This window comes from Podarcis erhardii, assembly GCF_964252035.2.
Source record: "Podarcis erhardii genome assembly, chromosome: 11".
Taxonomy (NCBI): domain Eukaryota; kingdom Metazoa; phylum Chordata; class Lepidosauria; order Squamata; family Lacertidae; genus Podarcis; species Podarcis erhardii.
The window spans coordinates 56,437,086-56,457,543 of record NC_138501.1 but is presented as its reverse complement, the minus strand read 5'-3'; the positions used below and the strand labels follow the sequence as shown (position 1 = coordinate 56,457,543).

General features: G+C 46.8%; 1 protein-coding gene and 1 pseudogene across 2 annotated transcripts; one reads left to right on the top strand and one right to left on the bottom strand.

The window, feature by feature from the left end:
• Positions 1-3,647: 3,647 nt before the first annotated feature.
• On the top strand, positions 3,648-8,511 carry LOC309352587 (lysozyme C-like). Its single transcript, XM_081881150.1, has 4 exons — positions 3,648-3,828; positions 4,123-4,284; positions 6,797-6,875; positions 8,172-8,511. Exons 1-4 carry the CDS (start codon positions 3,693-3,695, stop codon positions 8,236-8,238), a joined length of 444 nt encoding a protein of 147 aa, XP_081737276.1. The 5' UTR covers positions 3,648-3,692; the 3' UTR covers positions 8,239-8,511.
• Positions 8,512-17,439: 8,928 nt separating this feature from the next.
• On the bottom strand, positions 17,440-18,407 carry LOC309352450 (FANCD2 opposite strand protein pseudogene; annotated as a pseudogene). Its single transcript has one exon. The product of its transcript is annotated as an FANCD2 opposite strand protein pseudogene (transcript).
• Between the last annotated feature and the right edge of the window lie 2,051 nt (positions 18,408-20,458).

Sequence of the window (20,458 nt, the reverse complement as noted above, 5' to 3'; positions counted from 1 at the left end):
AAGATACAACTCTCCATCTTTGTAGATCTCGCAGTGTTGATCATCATAGGACAGTTTTAGTCCCTTCTTGGCAATCTGCGAAACGCTGAGCAGATTGTACTTCAACTCTGGAACCAAATAAACATTGTTTATAGTCAAGTTCTGACTTTTAAGATACACAGTCCCAATTCCGGTGGCTTCCAGCTCTTGACCGTTGGCTTGTTGTACAATGAAGCTTTGCTTCTTAAACGACGAAAACAAATCCCTGCGATGGGTCATGTGAAATGTGCACCCAGTGTCCAAAACGAAAGAATTCCCCACTTCTGGTGTGGCTCCTTTCGACATCAAAACCTTCGCAGGCTTCGTCTGTGACTTGGCATGACCTCTGCCTGACGCCTCAGACTTCGTGGAGCTTCCCTTGGCTCCCTTGTTCTGACGTGGCTTCTTGCAGTACCGCTGAAGATGCCCAGTCTGTCCACAATTGTAGCATCGGACAACGTTCAAAGCTACGGCGTCTCCTCCAGTAGCTGTAGCAGTGGGGGTGTCAGAACTCCGTTCTTGTCTCCCCCTGTCCTTGACTTCCAGGGCAGCAAGTCTGTCATGTTCACAAAGAACCACGGCAAAGACCCTCTCCGACGTTAGATCTTGCGCTGGGAGGGACCCCAGCTGACTGGCAACCGTTTTGTAAGTCCGATTCAGGCTGTTGATCACCATGAAGCAAAACACTTCCTCCTGCAGACGGAAATTGCGTTCCACCATCTGTTGACGCAGATATTTCATTTCCGTCAGGTGCGCTTGAACATCTCCATCAGGCGCAAGCCTCAGGTTGGTCAGCTTCTCAAAATACAGCAACGCTGAAGAACCTGCATCTCTCTGATGTGTCCTTCTCAGCGTGTCCCAAACATCTCTCGCGTGCTGTAAATCTTGTATATGGATAAGCTGAGAGTCTGACACGCACAGAATTATAGCAGTTCTGGCCTTCACATCCTGTGACTCCCAAGCACGCGTTGGTGCTGCAGGGATGGGGTTCTCAATCACCCCAAACAGTCTCTGATTCTGCAGCAAGGCCTTCATCTTAATAGACCAAGATGCATAATTGTCACTGGTCAAAAGGGGCGGAGAAGGCAGGGCTCCCCCCTTCTTAGCATCCATTTCGAGTCCTTGCATTGACTCTCAAACACAAGCCTCTAAAATCCAATAGCTGGCTTGTTTACACTCTGTGCACCTGGCAGCTATAACACTGGCCGCTTTGGAAAGTCCCTTTCCAACAGTTCCTTCTGGGCCTAAGTCAAATCATCAAACTTGTTTTCGCCTCTCCGAGGCACTGTGTGACTGTACAGCCCTTATCTTGAAACTGGCCTGCGTTGCTAAGCAACTGCATTCTTTTCCTTGGACACGAAAAACCACAGGAATGTTTGGAATGCAGAGTTCTCCTCTCTCGGAGCTGTTTTTCCCAAACGTTGCTCCCTTGAAGCAGAGAATGAATCAATCTGCATTCACACTTCTAAGCCCGAAAATCTCATACCTGGGCTCCGTAGCTTGGCTTTCAGCTTCCTCTGGTGAGCTCCTGGCTGCAGAGAAACAGCTTTCTCACCTCAGGCCTCCATGGAGCAATGGATATCAGCAGCTCTGCCACTCTTTCTGCAGACTTCCATGGATCGTAGCAACCATCAGCTCTGGCTACCACTGTTGGAATTCAGGCTCGGTCAGAGGTATGTGCCTATCTGCAGGCAGTGGCTGAATTCCTTTGACCTCCCTCCGGCAACTCCCGGCAGAAAAAACACACGAGGTCCGTTCCGGCGATTTTCCTCAGGCTGTGAGAAAAACACACCAACTGCTTCTCCTCCTTCTCCTCCCTGCATATCCCCAGGGAGGGGAATCAGACACAGACAGAAATGTAACTACATGCTTTTATTCCTGTCTCTAGCAGTCATACAGTAAAGATGTCTGCTCTCTTCAACAAACAGAGAGAAACTTAAACTCCACCCATGTACATCCTGTACAGGTCATATGACACACACTGAGCTCATATCCTGTGCTCAATAAGGATGGACTGCCCCTTTGTTTCCATGGCAGCAGTCACACACATCCTGTCTGGCTTTGCAGCCACTGGCAGCTGTCTGAGCTGTTAGAGCCTTTGCTTGCTGCAGCATTGCTGCTTTAGAATAACAAGGAGTCCCAAGGGAACAGTGGGGCAGTGAGGCCCATAGAGCAGCAGGGGCCAGCAGGAGAGACAGAATCAGTAAATACAGAGAGGACCCGTGAGGCCGAAAGGACACCGGAACCAGAACCACGACTGAGCGAGCCGGTTGCGCCAGACCAAACAGCCCCATCACAGCCAGCATCCTTGGAACACGAGCCAGAACCTGAACCCCGGACGAGGGAACACCCCAGGCCGCAACGCACACGTAGGCCGCCAGCGTACCTTGAGGACTATGAATGCGACCTCCCGGGCAGGACTGGAACTTAGAGGGGAGGGGTGTTATGTACTGAGTCGAATAGGATCCAAACTGCAGCAGTCTGATTGGTCCTAGAGCAATAGGATCCAAAAGGCAGCAGTCTGATTGGTCCTAGAACAATAGGATTCAGAATGCAGCAATCTGATTGGTCCTAGAACAATGCAGCAGTATGATTGGTTGGCAGGAACCACCCAATCATGCTCCAGATTGAAGTGAATCCACAACCTGATTGGCTTACAGTAGAATTCCAGAATTAGCCAATCATGTGCAGCCCATTGTGTAAATAATGTATATAAAGCAGATACTTGAGGGGACATTCATTCCTCCTCACCACTATGAGCTGAATAAAGAGCATGAAATCACTTTGCGACTCTGAGTATATTTCAGTTTTGGTAACCAAGATATATATCCCGGTTATCTTCAATCACTGCATAATTATGCCTAGTCCGCCATTACCTCCCCAGAAGTCGCAGAAAATGTGAATTCCTGTTTTCATCTCATTCCAGTCTCACTACATTTCTATTTCTTTTTCTCCACTGCTACATATTTTGTTTCTCAACAAATGCTTTCCTTGCCATTTGGCAGGAATGACTGCTGAGGAGCAGTACTGCTATGAACCTGACCTTCCAGCACCAGAGTTATCTTTTGATAAAGGGTGGTGTATAAATAGAATATAACAATAACAATAATAAAGTATTCATTTATTAATCTTTAAGATGCCACAAGGCTCTCTTGATTGTTTTTGCTGGAAAAGACAAATATATTGCTTTTTTCCTATTACAGATAGGTAGCCGTGTTGGTCTGCCATAGTCAAAACAAAATAAAAAAATTCCTTCCAGTAGCACCTTAAAGACCAACTAAGTTAGTTCTTGGTATGAGCTTTCGTGTGCATGCACGCTTCTTCAGATACACTCTGCTTTTTTCCTATTAGGTTATTATTATTAGGTTATTATTTAATATTACACAGATGCTAAATCTTTAAGCGCATACATGCTGCCTGCTTTAATCTTTTCCGTTGAAAATGTTAAGTGAATGTTGAAATATTTCCTAAGTTGCACACTGGTATCATATATCAAACCAGAATTGCACCATGTGTCTGTTTTTTTGCAGGGGGCGGGGTTCCTATCAATACTTATTCCCCTCCCCCCCCCCCGTCAGTGTTCTGCTCACCATCTGGACTCCGCCCAAAACATTGGTCTACAAAAGCTGGGGATCCCAGGGAATCCAAGCTTCACTCTCCAGGGAGCTGCAGAGATGAAGGTTCTGGCCCTCACCCTCTTCTGCCTCCTCCTTGCAGGAAATGAAGCCAAAGTGTTTGGGAGATGTGAACTGGCTGCGCGACTGAAACGGGCTGGGTTGGATGGATATCGTGGCGTCAGCCTGGCCAACTGTGAGTTTGCTCTTTGCTATTTCTGGTGTTTTGGGGCAAAGCTGAAATGGGGACTTCTTTTCAGGAAAAGGTTCACACACCCTGCTGCCCATCAAAATGTCCCAATTTTCTTTCATAGTTTGTGCAAATTTCTATTTAAGACCATGGGGGGGGGGAGTAGACGTTACAGGCAGCTTCCATAGTGAACATTGAAAGAATGTTTTAAAATTATTCTATTTCTAAGCTTTGACAAAAAAGATTGCACACCGAGCGTATACCCAAATTGCAGTCCTTTTCTTGTTCACTTTGTTCCAGGGGTCTGTACTGCTTTTTATGAAAGCAGATTTAATACCAGAGCCGTGGGGCCACCAAACTCCGACGGCAGCCGTGACTATGGACTCTTTCAGATAAACAGCCGCTGGTGGTGCGACAATGGACATCGCCCAACAGCCAATGGGTGTAGAAGCTCCTGCAATGGTAAGCAACTTGATACTGCAGGGAATGCTAGCTTACACTTCTTTAATTCAGTTCACATTTGAAGGTGAATCTACCTAACTTGCACTTTCTGAAATAATACACGGAAAAAGACACAGCACATTCTTCAAAACTCACACTTCTAATCTTCCAATGCACTTCTCAAGCCAACTACATTGGGCACAGCATGCTTATAAATAGATATATTTACAAACATTGCATACAAAAGTACATTAGATTACAAAAAATTGCATACAAAGCTGTCATTCAGGAGAATTTCACACTAAAAAACTGCTGAATTTACATGAAGACTTTTTAAAAAAAGAATTCCACAACCTCCATACCTTCACCCCCAGGTTATCTGTCCAGCTCTCAGGACTGTCCTTAGTCGGTGGTCCCCAATGTTTTTGGTATGGTGACCCACAAATCCAAATTTGCAAGACATGGTGACTACAGATTTATTGTCAAATGAATTTTGGACTTCCAGAAATGCTGGTACTAATATCTTAATAAACTTTAAAATGTGTTTCCAACACTTCTCTCTTCCTGTGCCCCCTTCTCTGTTGAATTTGTGATGAACTTTTAATGACACAGTTAATAATAAAAATTGGAACTACATAATGAAATTCAAAATGTTTCACATAGTATAGGTTCCATTTATTTGTTAGAGTTAAAGCCATTGGGGTGAGCATAGGGAAAATTGTAGAGAGTACAGTATAGTCATTGCTGCTTCCCTACCCACAAACTTCATGTTTACCATGGAAAGCCAGTTGTGCCCTGTTTGTCCTGACTGTGTCACTTAATATTGTTTTTACACGCAAACGTACACACTGGTACTGCTATTGTCCAATAACACCAAGGGAGCACTCCTTGTACCAGGAAAATCTATACAAGGTAGCCGCACGACACTATTGCGTACACACAGAGCACACACATGCCCTCACATATACAGACCACAGGCATACATGCAAGTTTTGTGTCTCTTGCTCCGCCTTATACTGCACAGATATACGTTCACTCAGATATGCCTCTCTCTCTCTCTGCTCAGATGCTTGTCTTCCTCTCTCTCTCATGAACCACATGTGCATGTGCCCATCCCTCTGCCCTCACCAGCAGCGTAGTGTGGGCTGCCGCCCCCTCCTCCCTTGGTGGACTGGGCAGTTGGGGCGGGCACCAAGGGTGGCATGCAGAGCCCCCACAGAGAGTGGATGGAGCCCGCCTCCAACAGGCTCTTCGACTGCTGCCTCCATCCACCTGCCCACCAGACCAACCTGCCTGCCAATGTGCCTCAGCTGCCAGGGCTCAGTGCCTGTCGTGGGGATACCTGATTGCACACCCTCAAAAATGTGTACCAGGGTGATGGGCCCCCTGGCTCCCCCTGGCTCCTACACCTCCCCCTGACTCCTACACCTCAGCCTCCCCCCCACACTGCTCTCCCTCTTTACTCAGATACATATCTTCCCTTCTGAGCACACATACATGTAACCCCTTTTTCTCACTTGCACGAAACAACACTTGCAGGCCATGACCCACAGACTGGGAAACAATGCCCTAGGCCATGACATCTCACTAGGCCATGCTCTGCCCCACTGCCTCTGCTTTGTATCCTCCTGCTTTTACCGGGTTGCAATGTGTCCTGGAACTGTGACCTTGCTTGTCTGTGTTACGGCTAAAATCTGGGTGCGAGGCTGCTCTGCCACCCAGCTCATCGGACTAAGTCCGTGGGTCCCTGCGGAGGAAAATGAGCTCAGCCGGAGACAGGAGCAAGCAGCAGAAGATCCAAGTTTATTGTGCAACAGGTTCAAGGCGAGATTGAACAGTGAGAAAGGGGTGACATGAGTTTTTGAAACTCCCTCCATGTCCCAGAATACAGTGCAAAACACGTCATGAATACATTAAAGAGAGGTTTGGTTACACAGATTACATCATGAATATATTAAAGGGAGGTTGGGTTACACAGATTAACATATGGAGGAGGGAGGGGGGAATATGCAGAGTCGGAGATATGCGCAGATAAACACTTCCTGAGTATTGGAGATGAGAAGACAATGGTCCAGTCTGCCACCTGACATTGCCTGGAGGAAAGGCTGATCAGAGCGATTTGACCGGATTAGGGTCTTGACACCTTGAGGGATTATGGAGCACAGGGGAGGGGTGATGGAGTCCTAGAGAAATTGAGCAAATATATTGTAGCGAAGAAGGTGAAGAAGACATGCCCCCCCCCTTCCGTAACATCTGGATGGAGGATGAGATGGGCCATTTTTAAAGAACTGATTTCTTTCTCTGGCTAGGATGCAGCTGACTAGAAGGGATCTCCCGCTTGGTGCTATAACGATTGAATGCCAGCTCAAGGGGGAAATGCTTTAAGTGTTCCCCAAAAGTTGGATGGACCTCTAGGAAAAGGTTTTCCACAGTTCAGAGGCAGCCCCTGCAACCTTGGGGGTGTTTGTATTCTGGGGTTTGCATTTTAGGAATCCCCAGTAACCTCCTTTGCTTTCTGACAAATCTTTGCCAGCGTTCTTAAATGATGACATCACAAATGATATTAACTGTGTCAAGAGGATTGTCCGTGACCCTCAAGGGATGAACGCCTGGTAAGTGCTAATATCTCAGTGCTTGAAACATTCAATACCAGCCAAGTTTTCAGTTCACATAACTATGTGAAGAGGAAGGTGGTTTCACTTGACTGTTGTACAGCTGGCAGCTAAAGATCCTTCCCCAATAGGCACCGACAAAGGCCAAAGATGCTTCCTTACATGTACAGCCAGTAGTACCCTCACTGCTGGGGACCCTGCTGCCCTTCTCCACTTCCTCTGAGTAACTGGCAGCATCACACAGTGCTGGGAAGCCAGGAAAAGACCGCAACCCCACCCGCATCACAAAGCCAGCCACCACTGTGTGCAGCAAACACTTGGTAGCTGTCTTGGTGGGGATTTAAGGAAATGATTTGGCAACTGAGCCAATGTGGAGTAGTGGTAAGAGAGGACCTGGGAGACCAGAGATCAAATCCTGACTCAGCCAGGAAGTTCACAGGTTGACATTGAGTCAGTCACTGTCTCACAACCCAGCCTACAGTGTTTTTCTAAGGGGAAGAACCATGTATGCCACCTTGAGCTCCTTGGAGAAAAGGTGGGGTATAAATGTAGTAATAAATAAATTGGAATGCAGGAAAGGAGGAGACAGTCTGAGTTCTGTCATGGGCTGGAGCGAAGTCCTGGGGCAGATGGTTCACTTCCCAGGTTTGCTTGGAGGTCTTTCACAGAAGGCTATCAATGCTTAGCAGCCACAATGACTCTGTTCCACCTTCATTGTTAGGCACAATATGCCTCTGAATGTGCTTCTCACTCACTGGATCATCACCTTGTCGTGGTGTGTGGGCTTGCACGTTCCTATGACCCTTGGGAGCGAGGCAGTTGGGAGTGTCGTACTCCCAGCAGGGTCCCCCAAGGCGGTAGGGTCAAAGGGGAGGAGCTAGACAAAGAATGATCCAAGAAGTCCTCAGTGGCAGGACCGTGAAATCTGGAAGCCCCTAGTCATATACCGGCACATGGGAAGTGGATACAGATTCAGTTGCTCAGACTCAAGGAATGAGGCAGTTGAGCAGCTTGACAGCTGTATCCATGACTGAGCAGTAAAGTTCCATGGGATGGGATGGGAAGCAAAATTTTGCTAGAAGGGCACCACGGGCTGTTAATAGGTAGACTTCCCGTTGACCGCTTAAACTGATCATCAGCATGAACAGAAAGAATGATCCTGCAGCTGACCCAAATGCCTCACTTGGAAATGTTGTGGAGCTTTTAAAGAAGATCCACCTCACTTGTAGTTAGTTATACAAGCAACAGTCATGTGGCTTCCCTTGCTTCATCTTTTGCTCTCATTCTGACTTTTAGGGTTGCTTGGAGGAATAATTGCAAAGGAAAAGATCTCTCTGGGTGGACAAAAGATTGCAATCTCTGAGTTCCATGGTCCTGAATGAATTCCAGCATTTCTCTTGAGATCCCCTTTGATGAAACATCTACCTACTGCCATATAATCAAAATCCAGCTGCTTCTTTCTAGGATAGCATTTGCATGTTGTGCCCCACCCCATGGTGGAGGGAAATGGCCCTCTTTCTATATGAATGAGGGAAAGTGGTTATTATTTTTAATGTGTCTGGGGTGGTGAGTCATCTTGCTTTGGATTGAGAGCTTCTCTGCTTGAAAATCTTCAATAAACTGAACATAAACAAAACTCTTTTCTTGCTTGATTGGTAAATAGAAATAACAGAATTAGGTTAAGCATCATCGTCTCATCATAATTTGCAGGGAGGTATAGAGGCATATCTAGGTTCCTTGCACCCCTGGCAAGGAGCTGTATGGGCACCCACCCACCAGAAAAATCACTTCTCGCACATGTGATCTTGCTACGACAGCAGCAATGCACTGCCACACACATACACATCATAATTTCCCGCAGTCTACCTTCATGCTTCCTTGCCATCTCTCCCACCACCCAGCTCTTGTCTAAACTCATGACCTTATACAGATAGTGACAGATTTCTGGGGTGACTTACAAATGTCAGATAGATTGGAAAATGGGCCCCAAGTTTGCAGTCAATTTAAAATCGGAACACACCCTATAATATTCCCATTACTTCCTAACTGACTTTCTCCTGCTTATAACTTCTGGTACATCCTATTATTATGAAGTTTTCCAGGCATTCTATTAACCCTCCAAAGGACCAGGATTGCCTTGATTTGGACTGGGTCTGCAGTGCTGAGGAAGAGGCTGTGCCTAACCCTTTCTCCCTACATCAGGTGCAACTGCCTTCCTGAAGCTGTCAGCTGAGGGGGAAACACAAACGTCAAGATAGCTATATCAAGCAACACACGTCTCTCCTCTTAAGTTGAGGGGTACTGCTGGGTTTAAGCAGGGTTGGGCAATGGGGATCAGGGGCATGATGGATGAGAGAGAGGGAATGACACATCAGACATGAAACCTAAAACAGGATGTAAGTAGGAGCCCACGGCCCTTCTGGTCCCATGTATTTGTGCTTGAGCTTTAAAAATGGGGAAGTTCCAGCTTGGCAAACGGTTTTTGGAAATATTCCTTATTTCCCCAATTGCTCAACTGAATTGAACCTTGTTCCGCTGGTATGGATTTATTCGGTTGGGGTGGTGCACATCTCTTTGTATAAACTATCCTTTCAGTTCCCCATTGCTGGTGGCCAGGAAATATACAGAACATTTCTTTCTTTTTTTTGGCCAGAGCTTAAGGGAACTTCCAATAAAACACTTTAAAAACAACAACATAGTATTGCCCCTTAGCTGGACAGAGAGCATGGAGAAAGAGAGAATCTCTATAGACCACAGCAAGTACCCTTCCCTGAACCCCAAGTCTGCCCTGATGCTGCACCAAGTACCCAGGTGGGCACAGTTGAGCGAGTCCAACTCCACCCTGCTCATCCACCCAGGTCTCAGTGACAAAGGCCAGATCAACATCTATAATCAGATCATGGGTGAGGGAGATCTTATGTATTTCCTGTTTTAATATTATTATTTTATCCTGTGAAGCGCCCCGAGACCTGCTGGTATAGGGTGGTATACCTTGTATTATTATTATTTAAATCTTATTCTGAGCTGCCCTGGCATTCAACAACAGTAGTCACAGACCTGAGGGCTGGCTGATAGGACCAGCACAATTCCCCAGGTTGGAGGAGGGGCTGGCACGTGTGCCCCTTACCTGGCCTGCCCCCCTCCATACCTCTCCCTACCCTAAACCACTGTGATTGAGGGGCCCTGCTCCTCTCCTCTCCTCCGAGGCACATCCCCCAAAGAGCCTTTATAAAACAGGTTGAAAACAGTTGAAAACAATTTAAAATTATTAAAACGCTAAAGGCCATTTAAAACACTCTAAGCAGTTGGGGCCACAACAGCAACCAAAGCCAACAAAGCTCAGGCCAAGGCTCATCTGGCCCTCCTTTTTCCTTTTTTTGTAAAAAAAAAATTATTCATTTTCCAATAAAGAGGGAAAAAACATTCATATTAATAACAAATCAAGCCAAATCTTACCACATTCAAAAACAAAAAACAATACAGTCCAAATTATTTAATTTCAATGGGACTTCCCATGTTCTGGATTTCAAGAGCTAAATATCCATCCTTTATCTTTCTGCTATCTTCTTTGTTACTTCACAATTTTCCAATCCTGATATTGACAATCTCCTCTCTCAATCAGTCAGTCGCTGGTATAACTCTCAGTCTTGTTTTATTTAACCATTCCTTATTTCTATAATCATGCAGGGGCTTTCTCCACATTGTTCAGTCTTAATATTTTGAAGCACAGACTTCCTTCAGTGACCCCTCCTTTTTCTGCTGATTGTTGCTCTAATAGGCTCTGAGCTTCCATCCAAGGTTGAAATTAATTAACGACTTTGCACTGTCTTTGATCTTTCCAAACCAGCCGATATTTCAAATGTACTGTAGGGGAGTACTTGGCAATCAGTAAGTTACACAAAGATTGTTTTGGTTTCCGCATAAAAACCCACGCCAGCTCTCCGGGGCCCTTGGACAGCTGGCAGGCATCCAGAGTTCACCGCCACTCTCTTTTCAAACTGTATGTTATAATATTCCATGCAAGCAAATGCATCTTCTGTAAAGTACACCCCTTTTGTAATTCCAATTAAAAAATATCTCCAATCTCCCCCCATTAAAGGAGACTTTTTCTGATCATAACCTTTTTCTTTCTGCGTCAGAGCTTCTACCGTTGCCATCTTCCCTGCTCAGCCCAAGCTGACCTGATCATATCTGATCTTACTCCGCCAGTTTTGATCAGGGGTCTCTGCTGAGGACTGTGATGATGCCAATCCGTCCAATTATTTTACGCCTCCTGCGATCCTTTGTGTAATTAATTCTTTCTTGGTGAGTTTCACCAAATCATGAAACAGCAGATATAACGAATACAAAAACACAGCAGCCTCTCACCTCATTCACCAAGACAAGATAGGAGTCTTTTTGAAGTCCAAAACTTGGCTTCCAGCAACTGTGTAGTTTAGCAGATTTTTCTTTTAACTCTTTCTGCCCAGAACACGCCTGTTTGTTTCTTTTTTTGCCAAATCTTTTTAATTTTAGGAGACAGGGGCTTCCGGCTGATGAGACTGACTTTGGAGAGTTGCCAAATTTGCGCCTTGGACATCTTCCAGCTTCCAGCGATGAAATATGGCAGCCTCCCAAGAGATCAAACAGCCAGTTATGCCAGTAATTCATGCGGGCTTCAGTTTCCCTGATATCAGTTGGGACTCAAACCTGGATGAGCAATTGAGAGGATGCTCATCCAATTTGCAGCTGACACCAAACTGGGAGAGGGAGCTAATGCTGCAGAATAAAGAATCAGAATTCAAAATGACCATAACAGATTGAAGAATTTGGCACAAGCTAACAATATGAATTTCAATAGGGACAAATATCAGTTTCTGCACTTAGGCAGGAAGAACCAGATGCACAAATATAGGATGGGGAACACCTGGCTTACTTGCAGTACATGTGAAAAGGATCTAAGGGTTTTGGTGGACCACAAGTTTAACAAGTCAACAGTGTGATGCAGCAGCAAAAAAAAAAAAAAAAGAAAAGAAAAAAAGCTAATGCTCCTGGGGGCCACTAGGTGGCGCATCGGAAGATGGCTGACAATAACATCTCTCCGACCCACACGAGGTAATTTGGAGGCTATGATGGGGGTAATTAGCTTCCTTAACCCCACCAGGATTGTGGTGGGGACGGCCCTTGCCTGCTGTGCCCTATACCACCCCCAAATTTGTGGGGGTGGGGGCACTAGGCACAAAGCCCTCCTGTGGGATTTTCGGCACTCCTTGACGCCGTCCCTGATTCGCACCGCTGGTTGCAATGATCTTTAAAAGAAACAATTTGGACGAGATTAATTGCACATACATCAAGGAAAAAGGGGAGTAAAGACTGCTGACAGAAGAGATCTCTGATAACAAGACAACAATAAAATACGAGAAGATACGTCAAGAAACGGTATGATAAATGACTGAGGGGGGAGGGGGAGAAAAACCTGCCTTTACCTTTTCTATTTGATTTAACAAGAATCCCCTTCCCCTAATGAGTCAGAAATTAAGGACTTAAGCTGTGGATTTAAGGCTGTATGGAGATAAACTTTCGATCCAAAGCAATGTTTCAAGAGGAAGCTGGAAAGCTAAGAGTTTTGGAGTGACGCTATCAGAGCTGCCTCTAGGTCCCAGCTCACAGAGGACCAACGCCCGGTTGATGTAATGTACAAAAGTCTTTATTGAAGTTTAGTTTCCATTTCAAACCCCAGAGCGTGCAGCCCTACGTCTTGGCCCTAGACCGGCGAAGTCCCCTCTGAGTCACTGCCCCTTCCGCACCAGTTTAAGATCCTAGCCCGGCTCCACCTCCTGCGCTGTTCCTTCCTCCTCTGGGTCCTTCTGCCCCCTGGGGTTTCCTCCCTCCTGGACTCTTCTGACGCTGACCCCCCTGAGTCTTGCCCTTCCTTCCAGGGGGCTTTAGGACCTGGCTCCCTATCCGGGCTACCTGCTGTGCCGCTCGCCTGTACATTTGAACTTGGCGCGCGCGCCCAGCCGGTGACTTTCCTCTTGACCGTTTCCCCGCTCTCCGATGGAGGCGTGGCCAATCCTGACTCATCTCCTCCCTCTGGTGGTGAGAAGACTGGTCCCGATGCCTGGGACTCCTCCCCCCCACTACGCTCTGGTGGGGACGCTGGTCCTGATTTCCAACTGCTGCTCAGGGAGTCCCCGCTGGCCCCTTCCTTCTGGGGTTTCCCCCTTGCCCTGGCCATCGGCGCTCCTCTCTGTGAATCTTCCGATTCACTGGAGAGACTCGTGGAATCTCTCTGACCACTGTCACTGCCTACACCCCCCTCGTATTCCTCCTCCTCACTCTCCATTTGCTCCTTCTCCTGTGTCTCTGCTCCTGAACCCCTGACAGACGCAATCAGGAAAAAATGCTGTCGCCATTTTGTGAGGCATTGTGGAAGCTCTTGGGTCTGGGAGGAGTAAGAGAGAAATAGAGTTGTTTACATATCGTGAATCAACTTCTCGGTGGGACTTAAGAGCGACAAATGCCAAAATTTACGATGGAAAGAGTGACGTTATCTATGAAGGAGATATATGGAAACCATCCGGACTTAGTGGAGGAACGGGAAATCCACACAGGAACATAACACTTGCTATCGGCTTAAGGAGACTAACAGAAGAGATCGTAAAGGAAAAAGAGAAATTATACGAACAAGATATGATGTGGCAACACCAAGATAAGACTGGATGAACTTTGTTTGGACTGATTGGGACTGATTGGGACATTAACGCAGTAATAAGATGATGATCTGAATCCCCCTTTGGATCTTGAAGTATGGGTTCCCTCAACAAAATTTAAAAATTTGGCTTTGTAATTTGGAATTTATATGATGTGATTTAATTTGATGTGATTGGCCAGTTAATAAAAATTATTTATTAAAAAAAAAAAAGCTAATGCTCCAGGAAGAACAATTCTTCCATTAGTGAAACAGATGTTGGTACAGCAATAAAAAATTTCTCCTCTTCCCAATTCTTTTCATGAGGGTAGGGGAAACCCCAAAATCTGTTTCTAATGGGCATGGGGGTGAGTTTGCACAAGCTTAAATCCCCGTACTGACAGCATTACTTGGTACTGGACCAAGTACAACCCATTTTCGACTCCCCCTGTGGTTCTTTCTGCTTCCCATTGCCATCATTCTGCTGCACTCATATTTCCAGACTGCTTGCCCATGTGCTTCCCTTGTCATGGATTGGGCTGAACACCGCCACCCGACCCCACCCCCATCCATCCCCCCCTCTCCCCACCCCCCCTTTCTTTTTTATTTCTGTTTTCTTCTCCCCCTAATGCCTCAACAAATGAAACGGATTTGTAAAAACGTTACATGGAAGAAGAAGAAGAAAAAAAAAAATACGAGGCACTACCCTTCTGTAAAACAAGAAAATCCTTAATAAAAAATAAAAAAATAAAAATAAAACAAGGTTTTAATAAGAAAAAAAAAAAAGAACGGTGCACACAGAAGTAGTTTGCATGCAGAGCTCCTCCTGCTGGCCAGGGATATTCCTACCTGCACATGGCAATGCCCATCTTGCCCCCAAACCCATCCAAGGAGTACAGAAACATTTCTTGCTCATCACTCCTTTGTGGAGAATTTTTGTTTTGTTTTGAAGTTGGTACACAGAAATTTGACAGAAATTTTGATCAAACTGCAGGAAGCAGTGGAAGACAGAAGTGCCTGGCGTGCTCTGGTCCATGGGGTCACGAAGAGTCGGACACGACTAAATGACTAAACAACAAACAACAACACAGAAATTTGGTGGTTGTGAGGGAGTCCCTCTCTCTGTGAGCCTCAGCTTCCCTTAGGTCTCAACCTGTGTAAGTAAAACCTTTGCCTCACAGAAGAGTTGACCACAAAGACACCAAGCAAAAACGCAAACCATTTATTGGAGTGTGTCATGCAAAAGGTTTCCAGTCAAAAACGGTATATTACAAATCACTGAAAAAGACAGAATTTGACATGCATATCCATAATGCAAAAGTCTAGATCACAGTTTGCTCCAAAGGGTGGATAAGTTTGTTTTATTCATGCAATGCCTGTAAGCTGCACACAATCAACAGCTTTTCCCTTTAAGCATGGCTGTTTCAATAGGCATTTTAAGTTTCCCAGTCTTCAGTAGGAAGTTCCTCTTCTCCCCCACAATTCCTCACTTGATCCCCACCTAGTATGCCAGTTGCTATAGTGAGTGCTTTGTGAAAATGGATGTACAGATGACACAGGATATACTGGATAACAACCTTATCGCAAGTGATGTATGGTACATGTTTGCCTGTGATGTGACCAGCTCAATGAAATCTGATGACTGAGAACTTGCAGCCAAGAAATTCCTGGGGGAGACTCCGCAAAAACACTCACACAAAAGCTGTGTCTGAAAGGCTGGTGGCAGCATTGGTCAATGAACACCACCAGGTACCTCCCCCTTCCTTCTATTCAGTGGCTGGGTGGGTGGGCTTCACAGAAAAACTCCTTTGCATGGTGATCCAGATGCAAATGTTATCCTTGGTATAAGGCAAGAAATACACAGGAGATTTTCAAGTTCAGGCAGGGGTATATAAGGTGCTGTCTTAGAGCACTTACTGGTTCCCTGTATTTTGATCTCAGGTGCATCCAGTAAAGGGATCTGTGCTTCTCTCTCCAGGATCCCCTTTGTCCCCACTTTTATAGAAGCCACCTCTAAACCAACCTTCATAAAGAGGCCAAGGGATCTCTGGAGCCCTCTAACACTGTCACTAGCCCCTTGAGGCAACACTAATCCCTGAAAAGACAGAGCTGCACATTTTAAATCATCTAGAAGAGCTGGCTCAAACAGCAGACTCCACTGTATGATGCCCAGCACATCACGCACCAAACCAGCATCCCTCTGACTCCACAGCACTGTCCAGAAACCACCTCCAACCAACAGTCCTCTGCCATCCTCCTTGGTAAGTTATCATCTAGCTGTCAATCATGATTGCCCTGGTTTTCAAAAGCATGAAGCAAGGCACATACCTACAAACATTGTCCCTCACTTCTAACCCCAGTGGACCTCCATGGCAGAGGTGGCTGTAAGGCCGTGTTCTGCCATATCAGATTCTCTAGTGTTGTTCTATCTGGACGTATAGGGTGGGATTCAACGGAAGCCCGATGCAAAGATTTCCACTTGTGCAATGGACCGTTCTACTCTCCCTCCACCTCACGTGCCCTTCCCCTACATTCACCCACCAGTTTCCCAGCATAACTCAACTTTTAACTTCCAAGCACATAGAGCCAATGGCTTTCTCCTCAGCAACTGAATAATTGCAATTCCCATGTGGATTAGAATCCTACAAAAGTGAGCAATAACTACATTAGCTGTAATTCAGAATTCAAAAGCCCCATTCTCATTACACATGTGGCATTAACATCCCATTTCCCCATTCCAAATGGGCAAGCATCCTGGCATATCCATAATGGTTTGGTGCTTATCCAGCAGGATGGAGGCCTGGGGGGTCTTGGGCAGTCTTAGGTAGCAGGCTGGCCTATGGCAGGGAGGGAGGATTAATGCCCACCAGTCGCCACCCTCCACAGAGGGGTTCTTGCTGCCAGATAGCAACCAACCCCAGAACAGCTCATTCCTCTAACTGCATCTCAGTCACCCACTCTGAGTGCTTAAAGAGTTCCAAGTCCAAAGCGTAGATCTGGCAGGGGGCATCACTGAATTTGGACAAGCAGCTTTAGGAATTGAAGGGGGCTAATGTAGCCCCAGATGCTGAAACAGGAACCCAACCACAGTCCAAACTTTTGTCCTAAATAAACCAGCACCAATCCCCTGAGTACTCTAACTGCAGGGAAGGGGGGGAATAGCTCCAGGTGGTAGCCCCCTGCCAACTTTCAAAAGGGCTCAAGCACCTCTCCCTGACTGATTGGAGGGGCTTGTGAGTAGCTGGTTAAGTGCCACTGGTCAATCAAGGCCCACCTGAGCCACAACCTTAGACCTCCATTTGTGGGGCTTTTGTTATTCCATCCTTGCTGTGTTGTGTGGGGGTAACTGGGGGACGGTCTAGTGCTTCTAGTTATACATAAATTATCTAGAGGAAGACTGAGTTGGCAAAACTGGCAGATGACACAGGGGATAATTCACCATCAAAATATTTCTTCACTTGATTAGCTGAGGAAGGTTGGCAGATGAGTTTTCGTAGCCAAAGGTTATATATATCTATCTATATATGCTCTAAAAACTCCTCCACCTGACAATCCACAAACATGTCTGTGTGTTCTTCCGTTCCACATATTATCCTTTGTTGGCTAATGAATATTTGAACTAATTTTACAATTGTTTTTCATTTTCATTCAGTAGAGCAGAATGTTTCTCCAGTGCTGAAAATTTAAAGTCTCTCTGCTTCACAAATAGGTTTCCGCTTCCATTTTAAAATATTTTCCCTACAGGCTCTATTTAGCACGTTGAAAACAAGAGGTTGGCAGCTTTGGGGGAAATAATCTCCTTTACTCCTAAGGATGTACAAATTATATTTAACCTACATGTCTCTGAATATCATAAATCAATGAGGAAGAGGGAAAATTCAAGTTAGATCCAAGTTCCACTGCTCTCGAACTATTTATTTTTATACTCTTCTGGTATCTGACCTGCTCCTTCCATTGAAGAGCCACTCATATTGCAAGGGTGATAGCTTCAGAGTGTCTATAGAACCCTTTGTCTGTTCTTCTTTGTAGGGGATCAAAGGCCATATGGTGGACTCTGCAAACTGAGAAGTGTGTCCCTCCATGGACGGACACCTTATAGTCTGACACTGGTAACTAAGTTTTGTCTCTCAATGGGAGGAACATGACTGAGAAATAGAGGCTGCTGGTTCTTTGGGGAGCAAGGAAATAGGCCAGCCTGCTGGGGCACATGTACAGGGATCCGCTAAGGTGCCACGTAGCCATGACCCTTCTTAGTCAGGAAAGTTTCTTAGCGGGAATGTTGCAGGGCAAAAGCACATTTCTTGTAGACAGCATAGAGAAGAAGGATGGCTCGCAGCATCTGTCGGCACATGGCCATAGCCACGCGCACTTGTGGCTCCTGGAGTCCACGGGGCCAGCGCTGGCGGGGACTTATGACTTGACTGAAGGCCGAGGGCTCAGAAACCCTGAGAGAGCCAGTCCAGCGTGGGGGCTGTGCTGTCACGAGGTGTCCAAAGACAGAGTCAAGCCCTGAGAGGCGCACGACCTGTGGCCTGTGCACACTGCTGGAGCGCCCCCTTGTCTCTCCTGCGGCTCCAGGAGGTTGCAGCTGCCCTGCCCCCGTCTTTGCGCCAGGCTCTAACACCAGGCTGAGTCCCTGGAAGCAAAGCTGCACTTCCAGGTCAGCTGCTGCTGGGCTCTGCCCACTTCGGAAGGGGTGCTTGGTGCCAACAGACCGGGCACCCCTCAGCCATTGCAGGGACTCATCAAGAGGAGACCAGGGTGCCCAAAGCTGGTACCCACCAGCCATGCTCAGTGCCAGCAGGCGTCCATCCCTCTGCACTGCCGCCCAGGTTCCAGGTGCATCTTTCCTCTACCCAGCGCCCTTGGTAACCTATTGTGAGCACAGCCAACCTAGAACTCTCCAACCAAGGCAACGTTCCAGAACCTCCTCATTCCCCAGGACGGTGCTTCCTGCAGGAGCTGTGTGTCCGTTATAAGAAATTATCTTCAGCCAAATGAAAATAGGTATTGTCAGGGACGCAGCGGGAGCGCAGGGAGGGGAGGAGATGGAGAGCGAGGGGGAGCAATCCGAGGGCAGCGTAGGAGAAGATGACAGTAGCCCGAGAGATTCCATGAGCCTCTCCAGCGAATCGGAAGATTCACAGAAGGGGGTGCCGATGGCCAGGGCAAGGGGGGCCCCAAGGGGGACACCCCAGAAGCAAGGGGCCAGCGGGGACTCCCAGAGCAGCAGTTGGAAATCAGGACCAGCTTCCCCACCAGAGCGTAGTGGGGGGGAAGAGTCCCAGGTATCAGGGCCAGCGTATTCACCACCAGCGAGAGAAGATGAGTCAGGATTGACCACGCCTCCATTGGAGAGCAGGGGAACGGTCAAGAGGAAGGTTGCCGGCTGGGCGCGCGCGCGCCAAGTTCAAATGTACAGGCGAGCGGCACAGCAGGTAGCCCGGATAGGGAACCAGGTCCTAAAGCCCGCCGGAAGGAGGGGCAAGAATCAGGGGGGTCAGCGTCAGAAGAGTCCAGAAAGGATGAAACCCCAGCGGGCAGGAGGGCCCAGAGGAGGAAGGAGCTAAGGAAGAGGTGGAGCAAGGCTAGAGTCTTAAACTGGTGTGGAAGGGGAGGAGATTCAGACGGAACTTCGCCGGTCTAGACTTTAAGACGTAGAGCGGCACGCTGCGGCTTTGAAATGGAAACTGAACTTCAATAAAGACTTTTGTACATAACTACAGCCGGGCGTTGGTCCTTTGTGAGCTGGGACCTAGGGGCGGCTCTGACAGGTATAATAAATGATACTTATGTATAAAGTTACTTTATCCTTTCCCAGCAGCAAAAGAGCTCTGACGGCTTCACAGCGCCATCTACTGTATCTATAATGAATAACACCAATTCACAATGTCAATCCACTCCATTCAGTGAATGAGGGCTCATTCATAAAAGCTGTCAAATGGCGTTTCCCCCACACACATTGCATGATGCCCTTCCGTGATCTACATAGTACGTATATAAGTCAAAGAACTGGGTACAGGTAAAACAATAAAGTTTATTATTTACACAAGAAATAAGATGATAATTTAAGCCTATACATTCTATATAGCTTTGCTTCCATATACTCTGGTTGGCCTCTGCTTCTTCTCTCAAATCGACAGAGAGCTTCCCAAGGGGCTCTATACGGGACCCCAGAAATGAGATTATTTTTTCTTACGTCTATAGTCTTCTCTCACACATTCACAGAAACACTGCATCAATTGTAGAGTTGGAAGGGACACCCAGGATCACCTAGTCCAACCCCCTGCAATGCAGGAATCATAAATAAGCATCCCTGACAGGGGGCCGACTGACCTCTGCTTAAAACCTCAAAGGCATTAAGAGTCAAAATAGGATGGTAGGCAGCATAAGTGAACAGAGTCAAATCTCTCGAAAATGCTTTGATAATTGTCCAAAACCACAGCAGAAATATGTGCCGCTGGAATAGGCATTGTTGTTGAGTCGTTTAGTCATGTCTGCCTCTTCGTGACCCCCTGGACCAGAGCACGCCAGGCCCTCCTGTCTTCCACTGCTTCCCGCAGTTTGGTCACTCATGTTTGTGGCTTCGAGAACACTGTCCCACCATCTCATCCTCTGTCGTCCCCTTCTCCTTGTGCCCTCCATCTTTCCCAACTTCAGGGTCTTTTCCAGGGAGTCTTCTCTTCTCATGAGGTGGCCAAAGTATTGGAGCCTCAGCTTCAGGATCTGTCCTTCCAGGGAGCACTCAGGGCTGATTTCCTTCAGAATGGAGAGGTTTGTTCTTCTTGCAGTCCATGGGACTCTCCAGAGTCTCCTCCAGCACCATAATTCAAAAGCATCCATTCTTTGGCGATCAGCCTTCTTGATGGTCCAGCTCTCACTTCCATACATCACTACTGGGGAAACCAGAGCT